At 40.9% G+C, this 23,618-nt stretch overlaps 1 protein-coding gene across 20 annotated transcripts in view; it reads left to right on the forward strand.

Annotated features, from left to right (window-relative positions):
• The window catches only part of LOC128692341 (actin-binding LIM protein 2), a 510,921-nt gene extending 495,395 nt beyond the window's left edge, over nucleotides 1–15,526 (forward strand). For 18 of the 20 annotated variants that reach the window (XM_070096398.1, XM_070096400.1, XM_070096399.1 and 15 more), the window contains 2 exons: nucleotides 8,125–8,316; nucleotides 10,166–15,526. In XM_070096398.1, the coding sequence (XP_069952499.1) occupies nucleotides 8,125–8,316; nucleotides 10,166–10,279 (306 nt within the window). In that variant the 3' untranslated portion in view covers nucleotides 10,280–15,526. Of the gene's footprint in view, nucleotides 1–8,124; nucleotides 8,317–10,165 lie in introns of those variants that run through there. The other 2 variants (XM_070096390.1, XM_070096389.1) reach the window with 1 other exon arrangement.
• Nucleotides 15,527–23,618: the final 8,092 nt, after the last annotated feature.

Genomic DNA, 23,618 nt, shown 5'->3' on the forward strand with positions numbered 1-23,618 from the left:
CTTTCCACGCTCAGTTTCAGACTGCACAATGGACTAAATTCTTCACTTTACGACCGACTTCCTCTACTGCCTATCTTTCTGACCACAGTATTGGCAAGGCACTCCTACGCCATGTTGGTAAAGATATTTCTTTTCATGCTCTTAAGAGCGGTACGCGCATCGTCACCGTACAGAATGCTACCCAAGCTCATGAGCTTTCTCGTCTTTCCCATATCGATACTGTTCCTGTAACTATTGAAAAGCATCATTCCCTCAATTCTTGTAGTGGTACCGTCATTTTGCCCCATACCATAGTTCAACAAAATTTCCAGACATGTGGCACTGACATTCTTGAACAGCTGGAACTGCAAGATCTCCCAATCCTCAAGGTAGACACTTACGTTCTTCCTGCCCGTGGGTGGAGACGATACCCTAGCAATGTGGCTCGTTTAACTTTTGACAGCCGTGAACTCCCATCCTCAGTTTATGTAGCAGGACATCGGTTACAAGTTCGAAAGGTGATCCCTACACCGCAACAGTGTAGAAATTGCTGGCGATTTGGCCATCCAGCGAAATATTGCAGATCTATTCCCGAATGCCCAGTCTGTGGTGCCGATGACCATTCTAATACGTCTTGCAATCGACCTCCCTCTTGCCTTAATTGTCATGAGGCTCACCCTTCGTACTCTCGCTGTTGTCAAGTCTACTTAAACGAGTGGGAAATCCGTTACCTCAAAGAGGCAGAAGGTCTCCCTTATGCCATGGCAGTTTCTCATCTCCGCCTCGTGTTTCTTATTCCCGTGTTTCAAAACGTCCCCCCACTTCTGGTATCCCATCTTCTGCACCCACCTCTGTGGTTACCTCTCCCATAGTCACTCCTGTAGCTAATTCTTTTGCTGTCCTCGGCTCAGACGTCCCTACTTCAACGTCTCAGTCTGATCTTGCTTCTTCGTGTTCTCTCTCACAAGCCTCAGTAGCGACGAGATCTCGTATGACACCTCCTCCCAATCGTCCCTCTACTTCTCAAAAGTCAAAAAAAGGTCCATTAACACCTCCTACCCATCTTCCACCTCCTCATTTTCCCTTCCCTGTCTCTGTACCTGGTTCTCCCCCTCTCACTGGCTCTGTTACAAGTGTAGAGGTTCACCCTCCTCCTCGTACTGTACCTTCCTCCCCTGTTCCCTCCCAAGTTTCTTCCTCATCTGCCACCTCCCAGGTTTCTGCCTCTTCTGTCCACTTCCACGCTTCTCCAGTTCCCTCCACCCTTTCGCCCCCCTCTACCTTGGTACAGTCCATTACAGTTCCAATCTTTACTCATCCTCCCCCTACCATTTCCAATATTGTCTCCCATACGACGTCTCTGAACTCTGAAACACTTGAAGCAATCTCTGAATATATTGCAGAGACCAAACCATCAATGGACACTGATCCACCCTCCGCTCCTTCTCTCTCCTCTACTCCATCTGCGCAACTCCTTTCTTCACAGCGCACCGTTCCTTTGCTGCTTGAACGTTTTCCACTGCCTCCGCATGTGGACTTTTCTAACCCCTCTAGTCCGTAGGAACCCTCACCTGCGGATTTCAGGTATCTTTATCATTGCCAATCATGGCCTATTTACAGTGGAATATACGCGGCCTCAGGGGTAATCGGGGTGAGCTTCAGATGTTACTCTCCCAGTTTTTCCCTGTTGGTGTTTGCTTACAGGAACCAAAATTACACTCTGCTGTTATCTCTCCCATCTCAGGCTATAATTTATTGTATTCTTCAGATCCTTTTCCTGATGGGACCTTTAATGAAAGTGCCCTTCTTCTACACACTGATATTCCGTACCATCAGCTATTTGTTCGTACTTCACTGCATTACACAGCAGCCCGTATCCACTTGCATAGGTGGTATACGCTCTGTTCTTTATATCTCTCTCCTTCTCGGGCATTATCTATTCCGGATATTGCCTTTCTTGTTTCGTCATTACCACCACCGATTCTGTTACTTGGTGATTTTAATGCCCACCATTTCCTCTGGGGGGTCTCACTGTGATTCCCGTGGCATTCAGTTAGAGGCTTTTCTTGCCACCCACCCCCTCCATGTTTTAAATACAGGTACTCACACCCATTTTGATCCTCGGACTCACACTCTCTCTTGCATCGATCTCTCAGTCTGCTCTTCCTCCGCCGCATTAGACTTCACTTGGTCTGTTCTTCCGGACTTACATGACAGCAATCATTTCCCAATCATTCTTACTTCCCCTTCATATTCACCACCTCTTGGCATCCCACGCTGGCAATTTGATCATGCAAATTGGAATCTTTACTGGTCACAGACCGGGCCGCGGGGGCGTTGACCCCCGAAACTCTCTCCAGGTAAACTCCAGGTAAACACCTAACTGGTTTTAGAGAGGTTCCTTCTTTGTCCTCCATCGATGAACTTTTACACCTCTTCTCGTCCTCTGTTTTAACCGCAGCTTCTCATTCTATACCCCAAACTTCGGGCAGGTATTCTCAGAAATGCGTGCCTTGGTGGTCTCCTGCTTGTGCTCGTGCAGTACATTTGAAACGCGCTGCATGGGGCAGGTACCGGTACAATAGAACCACAGAGAGACTTCTTGATTTTAAGCAGAAGCGTGCGATTGCTTGCCGTGTCATCCGTGACGCTAAACGCAGTTGCTGGCGAGATTATGTCTCCACCATCACCTCTGCTTCCTCTATGAGTGCAGTCTGGAAAAAAGTACGAAAACTGAGTGGTAAATATTCTCCTGACCCGGCTCCTGTTCTGCGGGTTGCCGGTGTTGATATAGCAAACCCACTAGATGTTGCCAATGAAATTGGCAATAATCTGGTCCGTATTTCTCAGGGACTCCATCTATGCCCCTCATTTCTTTCCTCAAAGTCTGCCGGAGAGTTACCACCCTTGGACTTTTCTTCTCTCAGAGAAGAACAGTATAATGTGCCTTTTACACTTCAAGAACTGGAGGCAACACTCTCAGCTTGCCGATCATCGGCAGCTGGGCCCGACGACATTCATATTCGTATGCTACAACATTTACATCAGTCAGCCCTTGCAGTCCTATTACGCCTTTACAATCTTATTTGGTCACAAGGAGTTCTTCCACAGCTGTGGAAATCCGCCATCGTTCTCCCTTTCCGCAAACCAGGCACTACGGGACATGAAACCTCCCACTATCATCCCATTGCTCTTACCAGTGCAGTTTGCAAAGTGATGGAACGCCTAGTAAATAGACGTTTAGTGTGGTATTTAGAGACACATAACAGTCTCTCCACTTGTCAATATGGCTTTCGTAAGGGACGTTCTACCATAGACCCCTTACTACGCTTGGATACGTATGTTCGTAATGCCTTTGCGAATAACCACTCAGTTATTGCCATATTTTTTGACCTTGAGAAGGCATATGACACAACTTGGAGGTATAATATTTTAGCCCAAGCCCACTCCTTAGGCCTTCGAGGCAATCTACCATCCTTCCTTAAGAACTTTTTAACTGACAGGCATTTCCGTGTTCGGGTTAATAATGTGCTTTCCCCAGACTTTATCCAAGCTGAAGGTGTCCCCCAGGGATGTGTTCTGAGCACAACACTTTTTCTCCTTGCTATTAATGATTTGGCCTCTAGTCTTCCATCAAATATTTGGTCATCACTCTATGTTGATGACTTCGCTATTGCCTGTGCAGGCGCTGTCACCTTATTACAGTTTCTCTCCAGCATGCAGTCGACCGTGTTTCCAATTGGGCCACCACACGTGGGTTTAAATTTTCCAGCACTAAAACCCACCAAATTACTTTCACTAGACGCTCTGTCATCTCCGACCATCCTTTGTACCTCTATGGCTCCCGTATCCCTGAACGTGATACAGTCAAGTTTCTGGGCCTCCTCTTTGATCGTAGGTTATCCTGGAAACCTCACATTACCTCTCTGAAGGCAACTTGTCACAGCCGGCTGAACCTTCTTAAAACCCTTGCTCATCTTTCATGGGGAGCTGATCGTCGAACCCTCCTTCGCCTACATTCCACCCTTATTTTATCGAAACTTGATTATGGTGACCAGATCTATTCAGCGGCATCTCCTGCTACTCTCTCTAGCCTTAACCCCATTCATCACCAGGATTACGTTTATGCCTTGGTGCTTTTCGCTCTTCCCCTGTCGAGAGCCTCTATGCAGAAGCGAACGTTCCATCCTTATCCGATCGCCGTGATGCCCATTGCCTTCGCTACTATGTACGCTCTCATAATCTCCGCAATCCTTCCATTTATAGAATGGTCACTGATATTAGTAGACATTCTTTATTTGTTCGCCGCCCCTGTTTACTCCGTCCCTTCTCTCTTCGCCTTCATTCGCTCTTGTCTTCTCTTCAATTACCACCTTTCTATGTACATGTAGCATCTCACTTTTCCCTACCCCCCTGGGAAGTTCCAGCTGTTCGAGTCTGTTCTTTCTCTCTCTCTTGCTCGAAAGCCCAACTGTCTACGGTCGCTTCCCGCTCTCTTTTTCTTGACCACTTTCACTCTCATTCTCATGCCATTGCTGTGTACACAGATGGCTCTGAGTCTTCTGACGGCGTAGGATTCGCAGCAGTGTTTCCGGACAGCGTCGTACAAGGGCATTTACTATCTTCGGCTAGTATTTTTACTGCTGAATTGTATGCCATCCTTACAGCACTTATCCGTATTGCATCTATGCCTGTGTCATCATTTGTGGTTGTCTCAGACTCCCTTAGTGCTTTACAGGCTATACAGAAATTTGATACACCTCACACCTTAGTCCTCCGTATCCAACTTTGGCTACGCCGCATCTTTACCAAGCATAAAGATATTGTTTTTTGTTGGGTCCCTGGTCATGTTGACGTACAGGGCAATGAACAGGCAGACACTGCTGCGCGGTCAGCAGTACATGACCTACCAGTTTCATGTAGAGGTATTCCATTTACGGACTATTTTGCTGCAATATCTTCCCAACTTCACACCCGTTGGCAACAACGTTGGTCTACTATGCTCGGCAACAAACTTCAATCTATTAAACCGAGTATAGGTTACTGGCCGTCTTCTTATCACCAGTGTCGAGGTTGGGAGACTACTCTCTCCCGTCTTCGCATTGGCCATACTCGTCTTACTCATGGATATCTCATGGAGAGGCGCCCTGCTCCTCTCTGTGAGAATTGCCAAGTTCCCTTATCAGTCAGCCACATTCTGTTGGACTGCCCACTTTATCAACGAGCACTCAGAATTTACCTCCGTCGTCGTCTTCGCTCTGCTGCTCTCTCTTTACCTTCCCTTCTCGCTGATGGACCCACCTTTCATCCAGACTCTCATTGACTTTTTGACAACAACTGACTTACTTCACAAATTCTGATACCTTCAGCCCTTTCTACTTCAATCTCTTGCTACCCTCTACCCCCGTACTATCCCCTGCCCCGCTGTTTTCTTTAACCTACTGATCATCCCTCCTCCCTTCTGCCATCCAATACCCTCGCTTCCTTCCCTACCCTGCAGCGCTGTATAGCCCTTGTGGCTTAGCGCTTCTTTTTGATTATAATAATAATAATTTGGCCCCGCGGTGTCTCATTTCACAGTCGCACTTAATAAACCAGTACCAAAAACAATGGATGAACGTGTGGAGTATTGTTCACTTGACAAGTGACAGAGGCAGACTGAGTCAGGCGGCGGCGGCCCGGGCGGGTGGATGCGTCTGATACAGACGATTTCCGAGTCGATGTATGAAACCCAGAGTAAAAATTCGCTGAAAAAAGTGGCCGAAATCTGAATTGTACGATATTCGGACCAGACGAAAACCAGAGTTTTGCTGTAAAAGTATGTTGTATAGACTATCAGGAATCATTAAAAAATGTACAAGTATATGTTATTGAGGGCAACACAAAACCTTTTATACAGTTTGAATTGTTACTTGAATTGTGATGTCTGCACATTTCTGGATACACAGCTAATGAATGAGTGATGGTGGACATGTTTCCTTCCTTTTAATCATCCTAGCATTGTGGGAAATAGCAGATGTAAAAAAAAATAATGTCTCCCACTGACCTAAAGCATTTGTTGACACATGACCTACGGCTTTGACTTGTGTTTTGTCTTGTACACTTAGATTCTGCTTTCATGCTTACCTCATAATTTCCATGTCAATTTGTAATTAATGAGTTGATATAATGTACATGATTTATGTATTTTATAACTCGTGTTGGGAGGACGATTAGAAAACCTGGTAAACAATTCCTTTTGTGATGACAATGAATCTAATTTTTGGCCGCAAAATATATTACTGGGAGTGAATGCCATTCATGAGAAAAGCTCCAACTTGGAATAAGATTTTGATTACATAGCCATTACATGTTTCATTAAAACAGACAGGAGTATTTAACACACTGTAAATATTTTTTCATATTCAACCTTAAATGCACACTGACATGAACATAACATGGAAATTTTATCCAATATTCTCACTATGATATAACAAGTGAATGCTGAAAAACTTGTACTAGAACATTTAAGAGTATGTACTGAATAATATTTTATAATGGTGTAGCAGTTTCCATAAATCAAGTAAGACACTACCTACCTTGAAGCTACCTAAATGCAACTGTATGTTAAAAGTATGAAGGCTTCTAATACAGGTTATACAGAAAGAGAATTAAAAAAAAAAAAAAAAGATAATTAAGAACATACAGTATAAAAATTTGGAAAAACACTAAATTATTCTTCAATGATGCTCCATTGTGAATGTGGTAGGGGAAAAATTAAAATAATGAATAATGTTCTCATTGCCATAGTAGTAGTGTTGTTTCGTAGTTTACCAAGACCTTGATCTGCTTGAGTATCAGTACTATATATGAAAATAGCACTCGTGAAGAACTTACGTAAAGGCCAATTTACAACTTCATTGGCTCGTAGTATATTAATATATTTGTATAGAATTAGTATTACTGTACTAACAATGATTCTTACTCATATTACATTAAGATCAGTTGGACGTGGTCTCTCATGAAACTATTGGAGGATGGCCTTTTTTAATCTTTCCTTTATTTTCACATTACAGCCTCTCCTCACTTAACGATGGAGTTCCGTTCCTAAGACCACGTTGGTACACAAATTTGTCACAAAGTAAAGAGCTTATTTTAATGGTAGTGGGGTTGTGTCAACCATCTTTGATATTGTTTTAATGTCACCTTTGCACCATTTGTAACATTTCTGGTATACTATTTTTAAATGTTTGTACACTAGTTTACTGTATATTGTAATAAACACAATAGAGGAAATCAACTCTAATATACTACATTATTTAGGTATGTGCACTGGTCAGATCAGAAAGCCCATCATAAGTCCGAGTCATAGGTAAACAAGTACGTCGCTAAGTGAGGAGAGACTGTATTATCTGTGTAATCTCACACTTTATTAGCTGTATTCATACTTCTTTCCTATTGTTTTGTACTTGCCTTATTTACAATCCCTCTTTTCTTTCCATTATATTTTTAAGAGCAAGAAAGTGGTAGCTGCTTGTCTTACTTATGACTTGACCAATATACACATTTTGAACAAATGATGTAAACATTATTGTCTACAAAATGACACATGTATATACAATGCCAGTAAGTCTTCTGCATGCACCACCCGGCTTTTAATAAAGGAAAAGATGACTCAACATGCTAAAAGACACAAGTCTTCTCATGCAATAACAGTGTGATGGTTTTGCAAGTAACACTTAGTATTAAATTAGTCCTCCCAACACAATTATTTCTAGGAAATAGATAATAATGTTTGGCTATGGATTCTTGTGCTTGTCATATAGAGAAGTTCCTATAATACTAGATAAATTTATGTACAGCACAGTATTAAGATGGTAATCGTATACAGTATTGTATATACATAGTTCATTAGTTGATGCAAATTAATTTCTGTAAATACTTTATTATGTCCTTTACCATCAATTTAATTTCCTAGAAATATACTTAATTTTAAGATTTCTTTAATGGCCAGAGACAGATATACATATTTGCACTAGTAACTGTAGTATTATAGAAAAGTCTGTGCATAACTTCTGTGGAAGAAGCTCAAGTTACTTAAAATCATGTGTATTTCTGTTTTCCTGACCAGTTTTGAGAACATTACTTCATTTGAGATTTTCACAGAACGCCGAGCTGTGTGCATCAGCAACGTACAGTAGTGGCCTTCGAGGTTACTCGTCCTACTCTCCCCACCTTCGTCGCTCACTGCCCAACATGCATCATATGTCCTCTGAACCCCCTAAGATTTATCCTGCACATCTCTTATTAGTAACTAACTACCGCCTGCCCAATGATGTGGATCGCTGCCATTTGGAGGTTGGTACTCACTTCCACACTATGTGTTTTTAAATCTTTAAAACAAGAGTAAAAAATTTTGTCTTATATTATGTAACTTTGTCTAAAATATATGCTCATCATTTATTTAATCTTAATTTTCCATATGTAGTATTACAATGAAACTTATATCTTACCCAGTATTAATCACCAACCATTACTATCCAGTTTCTCATATTTTTGGCAGTTATGGTTAACAGTAAGTGTAGGGGTTATACGATTATGACAATATTTTGCTAAACTTTTTTGTTTTATTAAAAAGCATAATTGATGGAAAAACTATAAAAGTGGGTTAAGCAGAAGTGGGGGGCTTCTCACTATTTCTTTTGAACACACAGTTGCTAACTCAATAGTGCAAGTGCAAGGTTGCCAGCTCAGTCCTGGAATATGTTACTCTCACAATGTGATGACATTATCTTTCAGAAATTCAGTATTAATAATTAACAGTTGCGCTGTATAACCCTTGTGGCTTAGCGCTTCTTTTTGATGATAATAATAATAATAATAATTAACAGTAATTGGAGATTCACTTTCCTTTGTATTTTAGCAGTTATTATCAGATTTAAACATTTTTAATTTTAAATATAATTATTATTGTTCAATATAAGAAGTAAATTTTGTATGATTCTGTGTTCTCTCATTTTTCATAAGAACATAAGAAAGAAAGAACACTGCAACAGGCCTACTGACCCATGCGGAGCAGGTCCATATCCCCCCCCATATTAGACCAATGATCCTCCCCCGGATTAGCCCAATGACCCACCCAGACTGGTCATCTCCACTCAAGGATGGAGCACTGCACCAGACCCAGCAGCACAAGCTAGTCAGGTCCATCCACACCCACTCATGTATTTATCTAACCTATTTTTAAAACTACACAACGTTTTAGCCCGAATAACTGTATATCTACTCTCTGAGCCCGGCCATGGACCAGGCTCGTCTAGTGCTCACCTGGTCAACCAGGCTGTTGCTACTGGAGGCCCGCTGCCCCACATATCCATCACAGCCTGGTTGATCTGGCACCTGGTGAAGATACTTGTCTAGTTTCCTCTTGAAGGCTTCAACACTTGTTCCAGCAGTGTTTCTGATATCTTCTGGTAAGATGTTGAAAAGTCTGGGACCCCGGATGTTGATACAGTGTTCCCTTATTGTCCCCACCACACCTCTGCTCCTCACTGGGTTTATTTTACACTTCCATATCTCTCACTCCAGTATGTTATGGCAGTGTGCAGATTTGGGACCAAGCCCTCGAGTACCTTCCAGGTATATATTATCATGTACCTCTCTCTCCTCCTCTCCAATGAGTACATGTTCAAGACTTGCAGGCGTTCCCAGTAGTTTAGGTGCTTTACTGGCTCAATGTGAGCCGTAAACGATATCTGTATTTGTTCCAGCTCCGATATTTCTCCTGCCCTGAATGGGGCCATCAGCACTGAGCAATATTCTAAGTGAGGGAGCACTATACTTTGGGTTTTGTTTTCCTCAACAAAAACCCACTGATTTTCGTATGATCTCTTGAATAACCTGAGTAAACAGGCATAACCATATTTGTAAAGTGAATTTATAGAAGATGCCTTTGTTCATTATAATGTTCTTTTAAATGGATTATATCTCATGTTTAGGAAAGTAATCTTTGAGAAACAAAATTATGTTTTAGTCTAAAGTCTTTGGCAATTAAAATATCGACAGTATTGAAAACAAGTTGCTGTATCTAATAGGGCCTTTCTGAAAATGTAATCAAATCACAAGTTTGACTTCAGTTCATAGAGTTTATCAGTTCTAATATTTTTCTGAAATCATGTACAGTATAGTTCTTTCCTTTTTTTTTCAGCGTCACCTATCTGATACCGATTTTGAAATGGTGTTCCACATGACTCGAATGGACTTCTATCGCCTTCCAGAATGGAGGAGAAATGATTTAAAGAGGCGATCCAAGCTTTTTTAAAATATTTTTAGGTATTTCATTTATTTATGGAAAATTCAGTTACCCACATGAACTATCAGCTTACTAATTTATATAAATTGTTTCAAAGGTTGCAAACAATGATCCTTTTAACACTGGATTACTAATTGGGTCTTGAGGGAACTGTTTTTAATTTGTATTAACTGCAAGCAGGATACTTAATGTGGATATCTAAAATTTTGCAAGCAAACTTTGGAATCCATCATCCCTCTATAATGTACACGTGACAGCCATTTAATTCCATCCTAATTATCAGTTTTGGGAACTGCAGCATTTATTCAGAATCAATTTCTGTGAAATTCTCCAGATCAAAGTTGAGAATGATCTAAAAGGTGCTTTGATCAATTCCATATAACATATTTGTAGTGGATATATGTATAGTGTTTTATAACATTAATAGGATCTTCAATTAGGTTGAAATTAATAGCAATTTTTGTACACACCACTAGCTAAATTTTGTCCAGATAGGTTCATAAAGTATTAGAGATATTTATCAAGATATTTTTTAAGCAATATTTTAAATATTGATAGCTTTTGTTGGGTCAAAATGTAGAGGTGAATGGGTGCATTTAGTTACAGTATGTATGGACTGATCGATACATGGTTGTTTGCCCACATTACAGTGCTTGTTACTTCAAGTTTCACATCTTCTAGTCTTTTTTTTTTTTCTCCATTGGATCCAAAATATTAGTGGATCTTAGAAGTTATATGTTAATATCTCCCTATTGCTTGTTTTTGGTGCTTATGTTGGGCAGTGATCTTTCATACCAAAAGTCATCAAGGACTCAGCTTTTAAAAACTGTTAAACCATCTTTTCTGTTAGTGTAAATATGAAAAAGATTGAAATTCTTCAAGCTTAACATGCCTGATTTTTTTTCACGTCGATAAAAAACCTTAAAATTCATAAAGATCTGCAAAATATGTAATAAATGGAACATGTAAATTACAAGTTGTAACCTGTTTGTAAATAGTGCCTCGTAGAGCTTCACATGTGGTGCGATGAGTGGTTGTGATCCTAGTTGGGATTCCTAGAGTCCTACCTCAGGGTGTGCTAGGAAGGCTTTGCTAGCTATATTATGTTACACAAAAAATGCTTTGTTAATTTGGGTCAAGTTTTTGGTCACGATGTTCAATTAGAGAACTTTAGGCTATCAAGGTGTTTCTTAATTCTTTCTTTTATATTAGCAAAGCTTCTCCTAAATTTGGTTACAGTGCAGAACTTTACTTTGTGTTCCTTCAAAAACAAAAAACAAAAAAAGAAAGATATTAGTGTCTTATCAGTTATACTGCAGTTACATCACTCCAGTCTGTGGTGCATAAGCCACATGCTGGACTAATGCCTGAGGTTGGGGAGGGATGGGAGATCATGTAGTCTGTTATTACAACTATATGTTATTGCAGCAGCTAAATTAATGGTTGTCCTGACTGCCATGCTCCTTCTTAAAGACATATATTTTATATTTTAGCTTTTTAGCAAATTTAGTATTAGTATTAATGGCCAGAATGAGTTGTGAGGTTGTAAAGATATACCAGCCAGTAAGTATAGTTTGATCAGTTTCTGTATCTGTATTGAAACTGATCTTCATTTTAATCTTGCTGACAGCATGAAAATCTTAGAGAATTAAGGTTGGAGTATCACAGAGGAGCCTTAATGTACTTTTGCCATAGAAACGTAAGACATATAACACTGTGCCTATTTTTTCCATTTACGAAAATTTATTTTGTGGTGCTGTATCTTATCCCTATTATAAAAAATTATGCTGTTATTGATTTATTCAACTAATATACATTTCATTTATTATGAATTCAGTGAATTTTAACCCTCCATCCAAAAAACCAATGATATATTTATTAAAATTTTAATTTTATGGTCAATTTGTGAATTTAAAACAAATTATTACATTCTGCAGGTCAGTATATCCAAAAAATCCTTATCTAATTTACATCCATGATAATGGCTATAATATGGATTTTAGTTGAAGTTTTAAAGCTTCATATGTTTAAAATCAATTTATATATTCTCTCCTTATAGGCTTGATCTGATTTTTACTACTGTATGTCAAGCAGGTCTTCATAAAATATATAGAATTATTTGTACAGAACATGTAAATACATTTATTACTTTTAATACTACTGTATATGTACATTTTCCTATCTACAGTGTTTAAGATAATGTAATAGGCACTTGTTGTAATAATAATAATGTATATGTCAATTGTGTATTTCACTTATTTTATTTTCTGTATCTGCAAACCAATTTTCAGCTTCATATGTTGATTTATTGCATATACATTATATATATTCTTTTACTCATTGTTCTTATTTAGTACATCTGTTTATTCTTATTTTTTTACAAACACCATATTTATTTGCCCCTTTTTAAACAGAAACTGATGAAAATGCATACAACTGCAGCACACTTTTATACATATAATTTATATTTTAACAAGTCAGCCGTCTCCCACCAAAGCAGGGTGACCCAAAAAGAAAGAAAATACTTTCATCATCATTCAACACTTTCACCTCACTCACACATACTATAATTTTGATTAATATATGGCTTTTAATGAAACAAATTTGCCAGAATAAGTGCACTATATTCCTATTGAATATTATTTATCAATGAGAAAAGATTACACACAAATAGCAAAAAATGTTCTCAAGTATAAAAATGCTGTTGCCCCGTTGTTAAGTTTCATTTTGTTAGAAATATTATTCATCTAAGACATCTTATTACGTACTACCAAACAGTATCCTACTACAGAGCAGGCCTTCATTAATCCTTGACACTTTAGTGTTATTGACATTGAATTTTTATTTAGTATTTAACATCTCTTAAGACTGCACAGAATGCTTTTCAGTGCAATTACAAGTTTCCTGAACACAATGTTTGTGGTTTGTCAGTTTAACCCTTGTGGACAATGTTCATTGGGAGGTTATTCCAAATAGGTAAAAACTATTCAGCAGTGACATAAGAATAAAATTGCACTCGAAAGGCTCATTCTATTTTATAAGAGAATTAGCCTTATTGCAGTTTTATTAAACTCATGACAGGTAATCTCATTATCAAGAGTTTTATTAATTGTTTTATTCTCCGTGCCAAAAGTAGGAATTCCTCAGCTGTGAACAATATTCACAAAATTTTGCATGTTTGTAGCTTGCTTTCCCTCCTTTAATGAATCACTTAACATAAGGACAGCTGTTAATAGTACTACATTATTAACATGGGCAAAGCAAGAGTGATGGTACAATGTGGCATGCTCAGGTATTTTACTTTGTAGACCATTTGGCCATATTCATCCCACATTGAGGTACTACTGTACCATAATTGACACTGAAATAGACTGAAATAATCTGTCTACAGGTCACTCTGTGCTGAGTATTCCATATGTGTTAAGCAATTTTTGTGAATGTTACAACTTGCTATTTAATGAACAGCATTTCTTTATGGTTTGCCTTATATTTTAAATTTCACATTATCCTTTTAAAATACTGAGGTTTATATCTCTTCTTTATTCTTTTGCCTTACTTATACAAGCTAAGCTGTCATCCTTTCCATACATTTTTATTTGCTAGTTCCAGTGGTAACTTCTTCAACTTTACTATAGCCAGCTTAAATGCTGTGGAATGATTGATTTGAGCAATTAAGATTTCTGACATTGCAAAACATTGGACTGTAAGAGAGAGAGAGAGAGAGAATATGACTATTGAATACATAAAAAATATTTAATCCATGACATTTCAGCTTCTGAGAAGTAATAATACTGTAATCAACAGGCAAGATGTAAAATGCCTGTGAATGCCACATAAGGGTACACAAATGAGTATCATACTGCCAACCTTAATGCCACACTTTTGGCTCCCAGGTATAGTAACTTTATTATTTCCCTCCTTGGTTAGTAATGCAAGTTTATGAAGACCCGTATGACAGGGTAATGGTGAATAATGTTTCAAGATGTAAATAAGACCTGTAATTTCTTAAGAATTTGTACATTTTAAACAGTATCCAAATTTCACTCTTCATTCACTTATTTTTATGGCAATATTGTCCGTCATGTATATTCAGTACTCTTTTTTCACCGTCCTATATAACACTATCAATCACATTGTGTTTTTATTAAATATGTAATCATTTGTTAATTTTTTTTTAATCTGGCTGTTATATCATTTACCCTTTCATGGTGAAGTGAGAAATGTAAAAATATTACAATTATCCTAATGTTAGACAGCAGATTTGGTAAAATATTTAGGCATTATTTACATTCTCCACTGTTTATATTCATGTGTATGAGGCCATAGAAAAGGAATTGTTGGGTTCCTGTTCCACGACCAAAATGTGTGGAAACAACCTTTAAAAGTTTTCCTTTTGTGAAAAATATCTGTTGACTGACCAAATAACTGTGTTCCTTATTTGTCAAGAAAAATATTTGATGTATTACTACATGGACAAAATTTCCTTTAAATGTATCTAGCAAATCAAATAATAGAAAATTAATTTTAAAAGTATATTTTTTCTCCTACCTACCAACTTTTTATTGTTAGTATTGTATTTTGGTAGTGCTATAATTATGATTTTTGAAGAATGGCAACCCAGTGTTTAAACTTTTTCTTAAGAAAAACATTGAGACATCCAGAATATAATTGTAACTCATGATCAGGACTATCGTCAGTTTCTCTCATAATTCAATGTCATTATCTTGAAACATGTTACCTCTTAAACTGCATAAATCAAACAATAGCTTTTGCCTTTGATATATTACAGTTGGGGGGAGGGGGGTACAAATCTTCATGTATTCCTCAAATGTTTCCTATGTAAAGCAACACAATATCCTTATTTTTATTAATTATATAAATATTTTTTGTGCTGAGCTTGTTTTACAAAATTGTTTTGTGGTAAGGATTTGGACCAATTATTTTTTACTTTTCCACTTAACACAAACTGCCCTATAACCATTATGAACCTTAATATTTCCACACAGTAATTTGTAATTTAATTAAAATATATGCTGTGTATGACCATTGGCCCTAATGCTTCCCACTAAATGTTAATCAACATTGGCCCAGATGCTTCCCACAACAAATTAAGGACCATATGTTAAGCAAAGGTACAAGCCAATCCTATTTTTTACTTGTACTTGTGAGACATGCATCTTCATATGCTTACAGTAACTGCTTGGGTTGCTATAGTCTGTAGGAACATATGGATAACCAATAATTGACTTTGCTTGAGCTTGTGTTTTATTCACCTTATCTTGAATTAAATTACACTTCACAAAGGCTTTCCAGTTGATTCATTTTACAGACTTTTGAAAGTATTCAGCAGAGTGCCATACGAAAGACTGGGTTTGATCAATACCAAAATTCTGGAAAGGACTGAGCAATAGTGACTGGACTAGCATTTTGAGGGGTACCACAGGAATTTATTCTTGGACCAACCATGTAGTAAATAAAGTGCATGTTAATGAAAAGCTAAAAACACTTTAACAACAGTCAAATTTGCAGACAATACTAGGACTGATGGGAAGAAAAACAATGAAGAGGGCAGTGGTTCCATGGAAAATAACCTACATTAACTTTTTATCAGTAGACTGGCAAATGTGACGTAAACGGGATACAGTGTAATGTTACACGTTTAAAAAGAAAGTAAAATAGTCCACTGGTCATTAAATCTGGCACAAAAAGAGGGTGCAGCCAATAAAATTAGGCAACTAAAATCTAAGAATAACGATGTTCAAACATACCTTTGCATATGACCCCCTCTTCAAGGGGGGCTCCTTGTTGTGGTGAAGAGGCTCTTGGTCCGAGGAATTAGACCTGTCGGTCTCCTTCCTCAACCGAACCTAATTACCCCCCAATCCCCCCTTCCCTATCCCATCCTCCCCTTTTTCCTTTCCTCCTCCTCCTCCCCCCCACCCCTCCCTTTTGCCCTTCCTCTTTTTGGCCTTTGGGATTTTTCCCACAGGCACGCTAGTTCCTAGGTAGGGGAAAGGATACCGGGGTCCATCCCATTCCGTTGAGGTTCTTGGCGGTGGCGTAGTTTGCCGTGGAATCTGGATCGCCTGGGGATGTCCTGATCCCTCTCCGGTATCCCGGAGTGTAGCTTTGGGTGTCTTTTGGGCGACAGGTGTATCTCTGGAAGCCTCCTTTCGGATTCCGGGGGTGGTGGCCGAAGGAGGTATGCTTTGTGGCGGATATCCGGCCGCCCTCTCTTTTGTCCACCGAGGTAGCTCGGCAGATGTGAGGTTGCTATCCCGGATTGCTGGTTTACTGGCATGAAGGGTAGGGTATGGCACAGGTTCCATGCTGCATCTGCGCTACTAGCGGTGCTGAGGTCCTCTTGGGCGTGGAGGGAGATTTCCGGCCCTTTCATTCCTCCTGGGAACTATTCCTCCCCGCTCCCCCCTTTTTTTATTTTTATTTTCTTTTCTTTCTTTTTTTTTCTTAAAAACAAAAAGCAAAGGAGTAACCTAACCATGGAGAACCCAATCCATGAACCCACTACCCCCGGGCCCCTTCTTGATACCGCACCCCATTCTGACCCTGCCTTGTTTTTAGACCACTCTTCGGACACTCCTAATGCCCCTGTACCTCTTGCTGGTGCTGTTTCCTCACCCGCTTCAGGTACCGGGGCTACGACTGACTCCTTCAATTTGTCTGACCTCCGCTCTCCTTTGACTATGCTTCCGGCCTCTCCCTCTACGGTACGGCAATTTTCGAATCACCAGCCCGTTTCACGACGGACCAACTCCGGTCCTACTCCTAAACGCCAACGTCAATCTCCTGATGATGTTCCTTCGTTACCTTCCCATTCTACTCAGAAACGACCGACACGTCATGCACTCCCTCTCCACACTCAGTTTCGGACCACACAATGAACTAAATTCTTTACTTTAAGACCGACTTCTTCTTCTGCCCATCTTTCTGACCATAGTATTGGCAAAGCGCTCCTGCGTCATGTTGGTAGAGATATTTCATTTCATGCTCTCAAGAGCGGTACGCGCATTGTCACTGTCCAGAATTCTACCCAAGCTCATGATCTTTCTCTCGCATATCGATACTACTCCTATCACTATTGAAAAACATCTTTCTCTCAATTCTTGTAGTGGTACTGTCATTCTGCCCCATACCATAGTCCAACAGAATTTCCAGTCATGTGGCAATGACATTCTTGAACAGCTGGAACTCCAGGATCTCCCAATCCTCAAAGTAGACACTTACGTCCTTCCTGCCCGCGGGCGGAGACGTTACCCTTGCAATGTGGCTCGCTTAACTTTCGACAGCCGTGAACTCCCGTCCTCTGTTTATGTCGCGGGACATCAGTTACAAGTTCGAAAGGTGGTCCCTACACCGCAACAGTGTAGAAATTGCTGGCGTTTTGGTCACCCAGCAAAATATTGCAGATCTATAGCCGAATGCCCAGTCTGTGGTGCCGACGACCATTCTAATGCATCTTGCAGTCAACCTCCATCTTGCCTTAATTGTAATGAGGCTCACCCTTCGTACTCTCACCGTTGCCAGGTCTACTTGAATGAGCGTGAAATCCGTTGCCTCAAAGAGGCAGAAGGTCTCCCTTATGCTATGGCAGTTACTCATCTCCGCCTCCAAGGAAGACTACCCCGTGTTTCTTATTCTCGTGTTTCAAAACGTCCCCCCACTTCTGGGGTCCCATCTTCTGCAGCCTCCTCTGTTGTTGCCCCTCCCATAGCCACTCCGGCATCTAATCCTTTTGCTGTCCTTGGCTCTCACGTCCCGACTACAACTCAGTCTGTTCTCACATCTTCGCGTCCTTCCTCACAAGCCCCAGTATCGACAAGACCCCGTACAACACCTTATACCAATCGCCCCTCTACTTCTCAGAAGTCCAAAAAATCCCCAGTGCTCAAATCTTCTTTGCCCCTTCCTTCCCTTCTTCCACCTCCGCACTTTACCTTTCCAGTCTCTGTGTCTAGTTCTTCCCCTCTCTCTGGCTCTATTACAAGTGTGGAGGTTCACCCTCCTCCTCGTACTATACCTTCCACCCCCGTCCCCTCCCAAGTTTCCCCCCTCTTCTGCCATCTCTCAGGTTTCTGCCTCTTCTGTCCCCTCCCACACTACTTCTACAGTTCCCTACACTCTTTCGTCCCCCTCTACTTTGGTACAGTCCATTACTGTCCCAATCTTTACTCACCCTCCTCCTTCTACCTCCAATATTGTCTCCCATACATCTTTGAATTCAGAAACACTTGAAGCCATTTCAGAATATATTGCAGAGACTAAACCTTCAATGGACACTGATCCACCACCTACTCCCTCTCTTCCCTCTCCTCCATCTCCACAATTCCATTCTTCACAGCGCTCCGTTCCTTCGCTACTTGAACGTCTTCCAATGCCACCACACGTTGACTTTTCTAACCCCTCTAGTCTGTAGGTGCCCTTCCCTACGGATTCCTGGTATTTTCTTTATTGCCAATCATGGCCTATTTACAGTGGAATATCCGCGGCCTCAGGGGTAATCGGGGTGAGCTTCAGATGTTGCTTTCCAGGTTTTCCCCTGTTGGTGCTTGCTTACAAGAACCAAAATTACACTCAGCTGTTTTCCAACCTATCTCAGGCTATAATTTATTGTATTCTTTGGATCCTTTCTCAGATGGGACCTTTAATGAAAGTGCCCTTCTTCTACGCAATGATATTCCGTACTGTCAACTATTTGTCCATACCTCGCTGCATTACACTGCAGCCTGTATCCACTTGACTAAGTGGTTTACAATATGTTCTTTATATCTCTCTCCTTCTCGAGCATTTTCTATCCCAGATTTTGCCTTTCTAGTTTCATCCTTACCACCACCACTTCTGTTACTTGGTGATTTTAATGCCAACCATTTCCTCTGGGGGGGGTCTCATTGTGACTCACGAGGCATCCAACTGGAGGCTTTTCTTGCCTCTCACCCCCTCCATGTTTTAAATACAGGTACTCCCACCCATTTTGATCCTCGTACTCACACTCTCTCTTGCATCGATCTATCAGTCTGCTCTTCCTCCACTGCATTAGACTTCACCTGGTCTGTTCTACCGGACTTATATGACAGCGATCATTTTCCAATCATTCTTACTTCTCCTTCCTATTCACCACCTTTCCGTAGCCCTCGCTGGCAATTTGATCGGGCAAATTGGGACCTTTACTCGCAACTCACTGCTTTTAGTGAGGTTCCTTCTTCATCCTCCATTGATGAGCTCCTACACCTCTTCTCGACGTCAGTTTATACCGCAGCTTCTCATTCTATACCCCAAACCTCAGGCAGGCATTCTCAGAAGTGCGTGCCTTGGTGGTCTCCTGCTTGTGCTCGTGCAGTACGTTTGAAATGCGCTGCATGGGGCAGGTATTGGTACAATAGAACCGCTGAGAGACTTCTTGATTTTAAGCAGAAGCGTGCGATCGCTCGCCGTGTCATCCGTGAAGCTAAACGCACTTGCTGGCGAGACTATGTTTCCACCATCACCTCTGCTTCTTCTATGAGTGCAGTCTGGAAAAAAGTGAGGAAATTGAATAGTAAATACTCTCCTGACCCGGCTCCTGTTCTACGGGTCGCTGGTGTTGATGTAGCAAACCCTCTCGACGTTGCCATTAACTTGGCACACATCTGGTCCGTATTTCCCGGGGGCTCCATCTATGCCCCTCGTTTCTTTCCTCAAAGTCTGCCAGAGAGTTAGTACCCTTGGACTTTTCTTCTCTCAGAGAAGAACAGTATAATGTGCCTTTTACACTTCAAGAACTGGAGGCAATGCTCTCAGCTTGCCGATCATCGGCAGCTGGGCCTGACGACATTCATATTCGTATGTTACAACATTTACATCAGTCAGCCCTTGTAGTCCTCTTACACCTCTTCAATCTTATTTGGGCACAAGGAGTTCTTCCCCAGCTGTGGAAATCTGCCATTGTTCTCCCTTTCCGCAAACCGGGTACTACAGGACATGATGCCTCCCACTATCGTCCCATCACTCTTACTAGTGCAGTTTGCAAAGTGATGGAAAGTCTCGTAAATCGACGTTTAATGTGGTATTTAGAGACACACAACAGTCTCTCCGCTAATCAATATGGCTTTCGTAAGGGCCGTTCTACCATAGACCCCTTACTACGCTTGGATACATATGTTCGTAATGCCTTTGCGAATAATCACTCAGTTATTGCCATATTTTTTGACCTTGAGAAGGCATATGACACAACTTGGAGGTATAATATTTTGGCCCAGGCCCACTCCTTAGACCTCCGAGGCAATCTACCATCCTTCCTTAAGAACTTTTTAACTGACAGACATTTCCGTGTTCGAGTCAATAATGTTCTTTCCCCGGACTTCGTCCAAGCTGAAGGTGTCCCTCAGGGATGTGTTCTAAGCACAACACTTTTTCTCCTCGTTACAAATGATTTTGCCTCTGTTCTTCTACCCAATATTTGGTCATCACTCTATGTTGATGACTTCGCTATTGCTTTGCAGGCGCTGACTCATCTCATTGCAGTTTCTCTCCAGCATGCGGCCGACCGTGTTTCCACTTGGGCCACCACACATGGGTTTAAATTTTCCAGTACCAAAACTCACCAAATTACTTTCACTAGACGCTCTGTCATCTCCGATCATCCTTTGTATCTCTATGGCTCCCGTATCCCCGAACGTGATACAGTCAGATTTCTAGGCCTTCTCTTTGACCGTAGGTTATCCTGGAAACCTCACATTACCTCTCTGAAGGCAACTTGTCACAGCCAGCTAAACCTTCTTAAAACCCTTGCTCATCTTTCCTGGGAAGCGGATCATTGAACTCTGCTTCGCCTACATTCAGCCCTCGTTTTATCAAAACTCGATTATGGTGACCAGATTTATTCCGCGGCCTCTCCTGCTACTCTCTCTAGCCTTAACTGTATCCATCACCAAGGATTACGTTTGTGCCTTGGTGCTTTTCGCTCTTCCCCTGTTGAGAGCCTCTATGCAGAAGCGAATGTTCCATCCTTGTCTGATCGCCGTGATGCCCATTGCCTTCGCTACTATGTACGCTCTCACGATCTCCACAATCCTTCCATTTATAGAATGGTCACCGATATTAGTAGACATTCTTTATTCGTTCACCGCCCCTGTTTGCTCCGTCCCTTTTCTCTTCGCCTACATTCGCTCTTGTCTTCCCTTCAGTTACCACCTTTATATGTTCATGTAGCATCTCACTTTTCCCTACCCCCCTGGGAAGTTCCAGCTGTTCGGGTCTGATCTTTCTCACTCCCTTGCTCGAAAGCTCAACTGCCTACGGTGGCTTCCCGCTCTCTTTTTCTTGATCACTTCCACTCCCATTCTCATGCCATCGCTGTGTACACAGATGGCTCTAAGTCTTCAGACAGCGTCGGATTCGCAGCAATGTTTCCGGACAGCGTCGTGCGGGGGCATTTACTATCTTCGGCTAGCATTTTTACTGCTGAATTGTATGCCATTCTTGCAGCACTTATTCGTATCGCATCTATGCCTGTGTCACCATTTGTGGTAGTCTCAGACTCCCTTAGTGCTCTACAGGCTATACGAAAATTTGATACATCTCACCCCCTAGTTCTCCGTATCCAACTTTGGCTACGCCGTATCTCTACCAAGCATAAAGATATTATTTTTTGTTGGGTCCCTGGTCATGTCGACGTACAGGGCAATGAACAGGCAGACACTGCTGCGCGGTCAGCAGTACATGACCTACCAATTTCCTATAGAGGTGTTCCATTTCTGGACTATTTTGCTGCAATAGCTACCCACCTTCACACCTGTTGGCAACAACGTTGGTCAACTCTGCTTGGTAACAAACTTCATTCTATTAAACCGAGCATAGGTTACTGGCCGTCTTCTTGTCATCAGTGCCGTGGTTGGGAGACCACTCTCTCCCGCCTTCGCATTGGCCACACTCGTCTTACTCACGGGTATCTCATGGAGAGGCACCCTGTTCCTCTCTGTGAGCAGTGTCAAGTTCCAGTATCGATTAGCCACATTCTGTTAGACTGCCCTCTCTATCAACGAGCACGCAGAATTTACCGCCAACGCCGTCTTCGTTCTACTACTCTCTCTTTACCTTCCCTTCTTGCTGATGGACCCTCCTTTAATCCTGACTCTCTCATTGACTTCTTGACAACGACTGATTTACTCCACAAACTCTGATGATGATACCTTACGCACTCCCCTCAGCCCTTTCTACCTCAGTCTCCTGCTGCCCTTTACCCTTTCACCATCCACTGCCCCGCTGTTATCCGTAACCTATTACTCATCCACCTCCCTTTTGCCACCTTCCTGCCCTGCAGCGCTGTAATAGCCCTTGTGGCTTAGCGCTTCTTTTTGATTATAATAATAATAATAATGCATATGACCCGTATGGGTTTAGTGCATGTTTCTTAAAATGAAAATAAACATACCTTTCAATGCCATCTAACTACAAATCTGTGTTCCCATACCGATCACTACATTTTAACCCAGAGATGACACTAAATCACATGAAAAGTTTAGCATGGCAATAAAAAATCCCAGAAATGTTTGCTCACTTACTAGGTTGAGCTGAAGGCTGTAACCAAATTTCACGAGTAGAATTTTACCAGCGACGAGGAGCCTTATAAGGTAAGGCGTTATTTTCTTGTGCATTTATAAAGCTCTAGCACTGGTTATTCAGCAATTTTTGTTGACAACTCTGCTCTGGAACACCTAAAAGGTTAAATTGGCTAAATTCAATATGCCGTAATATAATCTAATTTTATTATTCAGTAAATTCAAAAATAAGAACTAAACCATACAGCAATATAATCTAATATAAAGGTATAAATTATATGTTAGGGTAAGGCATTTCTGATTTCCTGTTGAAGTTATTTCATTTTTCATTTACCTATTCAAATGTTTATAGAATAGTATCTATTACTTACCCTTCATGTGTATATTGGTCAGCTCAGAACCCCATTGGACACATTTTTATAGTTGAGTACATAATCGGACATTCTTGCCCAAAAAGTTGACTGTATACAGAAGGCAAACCTTGGTTTATGTTTAATCCTATTATTTGCATAAGGGTCACTAGGGCTGCATATCACATATTCACCACCAGTCAATAATACTTTAATTCATCAAGTTTAAAGTAAGCTTTAAGCATACTATATATACAGTACACATTTGTAGATGAATACAGTACACATACACACCTCTTGGTGCATATACTGTACAGTCACCTGTTTGCAAATTGTTAAACATACTGTAGATAGTGTGAGTGAATGTGAATGAATGAATGAGCATGTATGTATGTATGTGTATGTATGTGTGTGTATGTGTGTGTATGTGTGTGTATGTGTGTG

This window comes from Cherax quadricarinatus, chromosome 53, assembly GCF_038502225.1.
Source record: "Cherax quadricarinatus isolate ZL_2023a chromosome 53, ASM3850222v1, whole genome shotgun sequence".
Lineage (NCBI taxonomy): Eukaryota > Metazoa > Arthropoda > Malacostraca > Decapoda > Parastacidae > Cherax > Cherax quadricarinatus.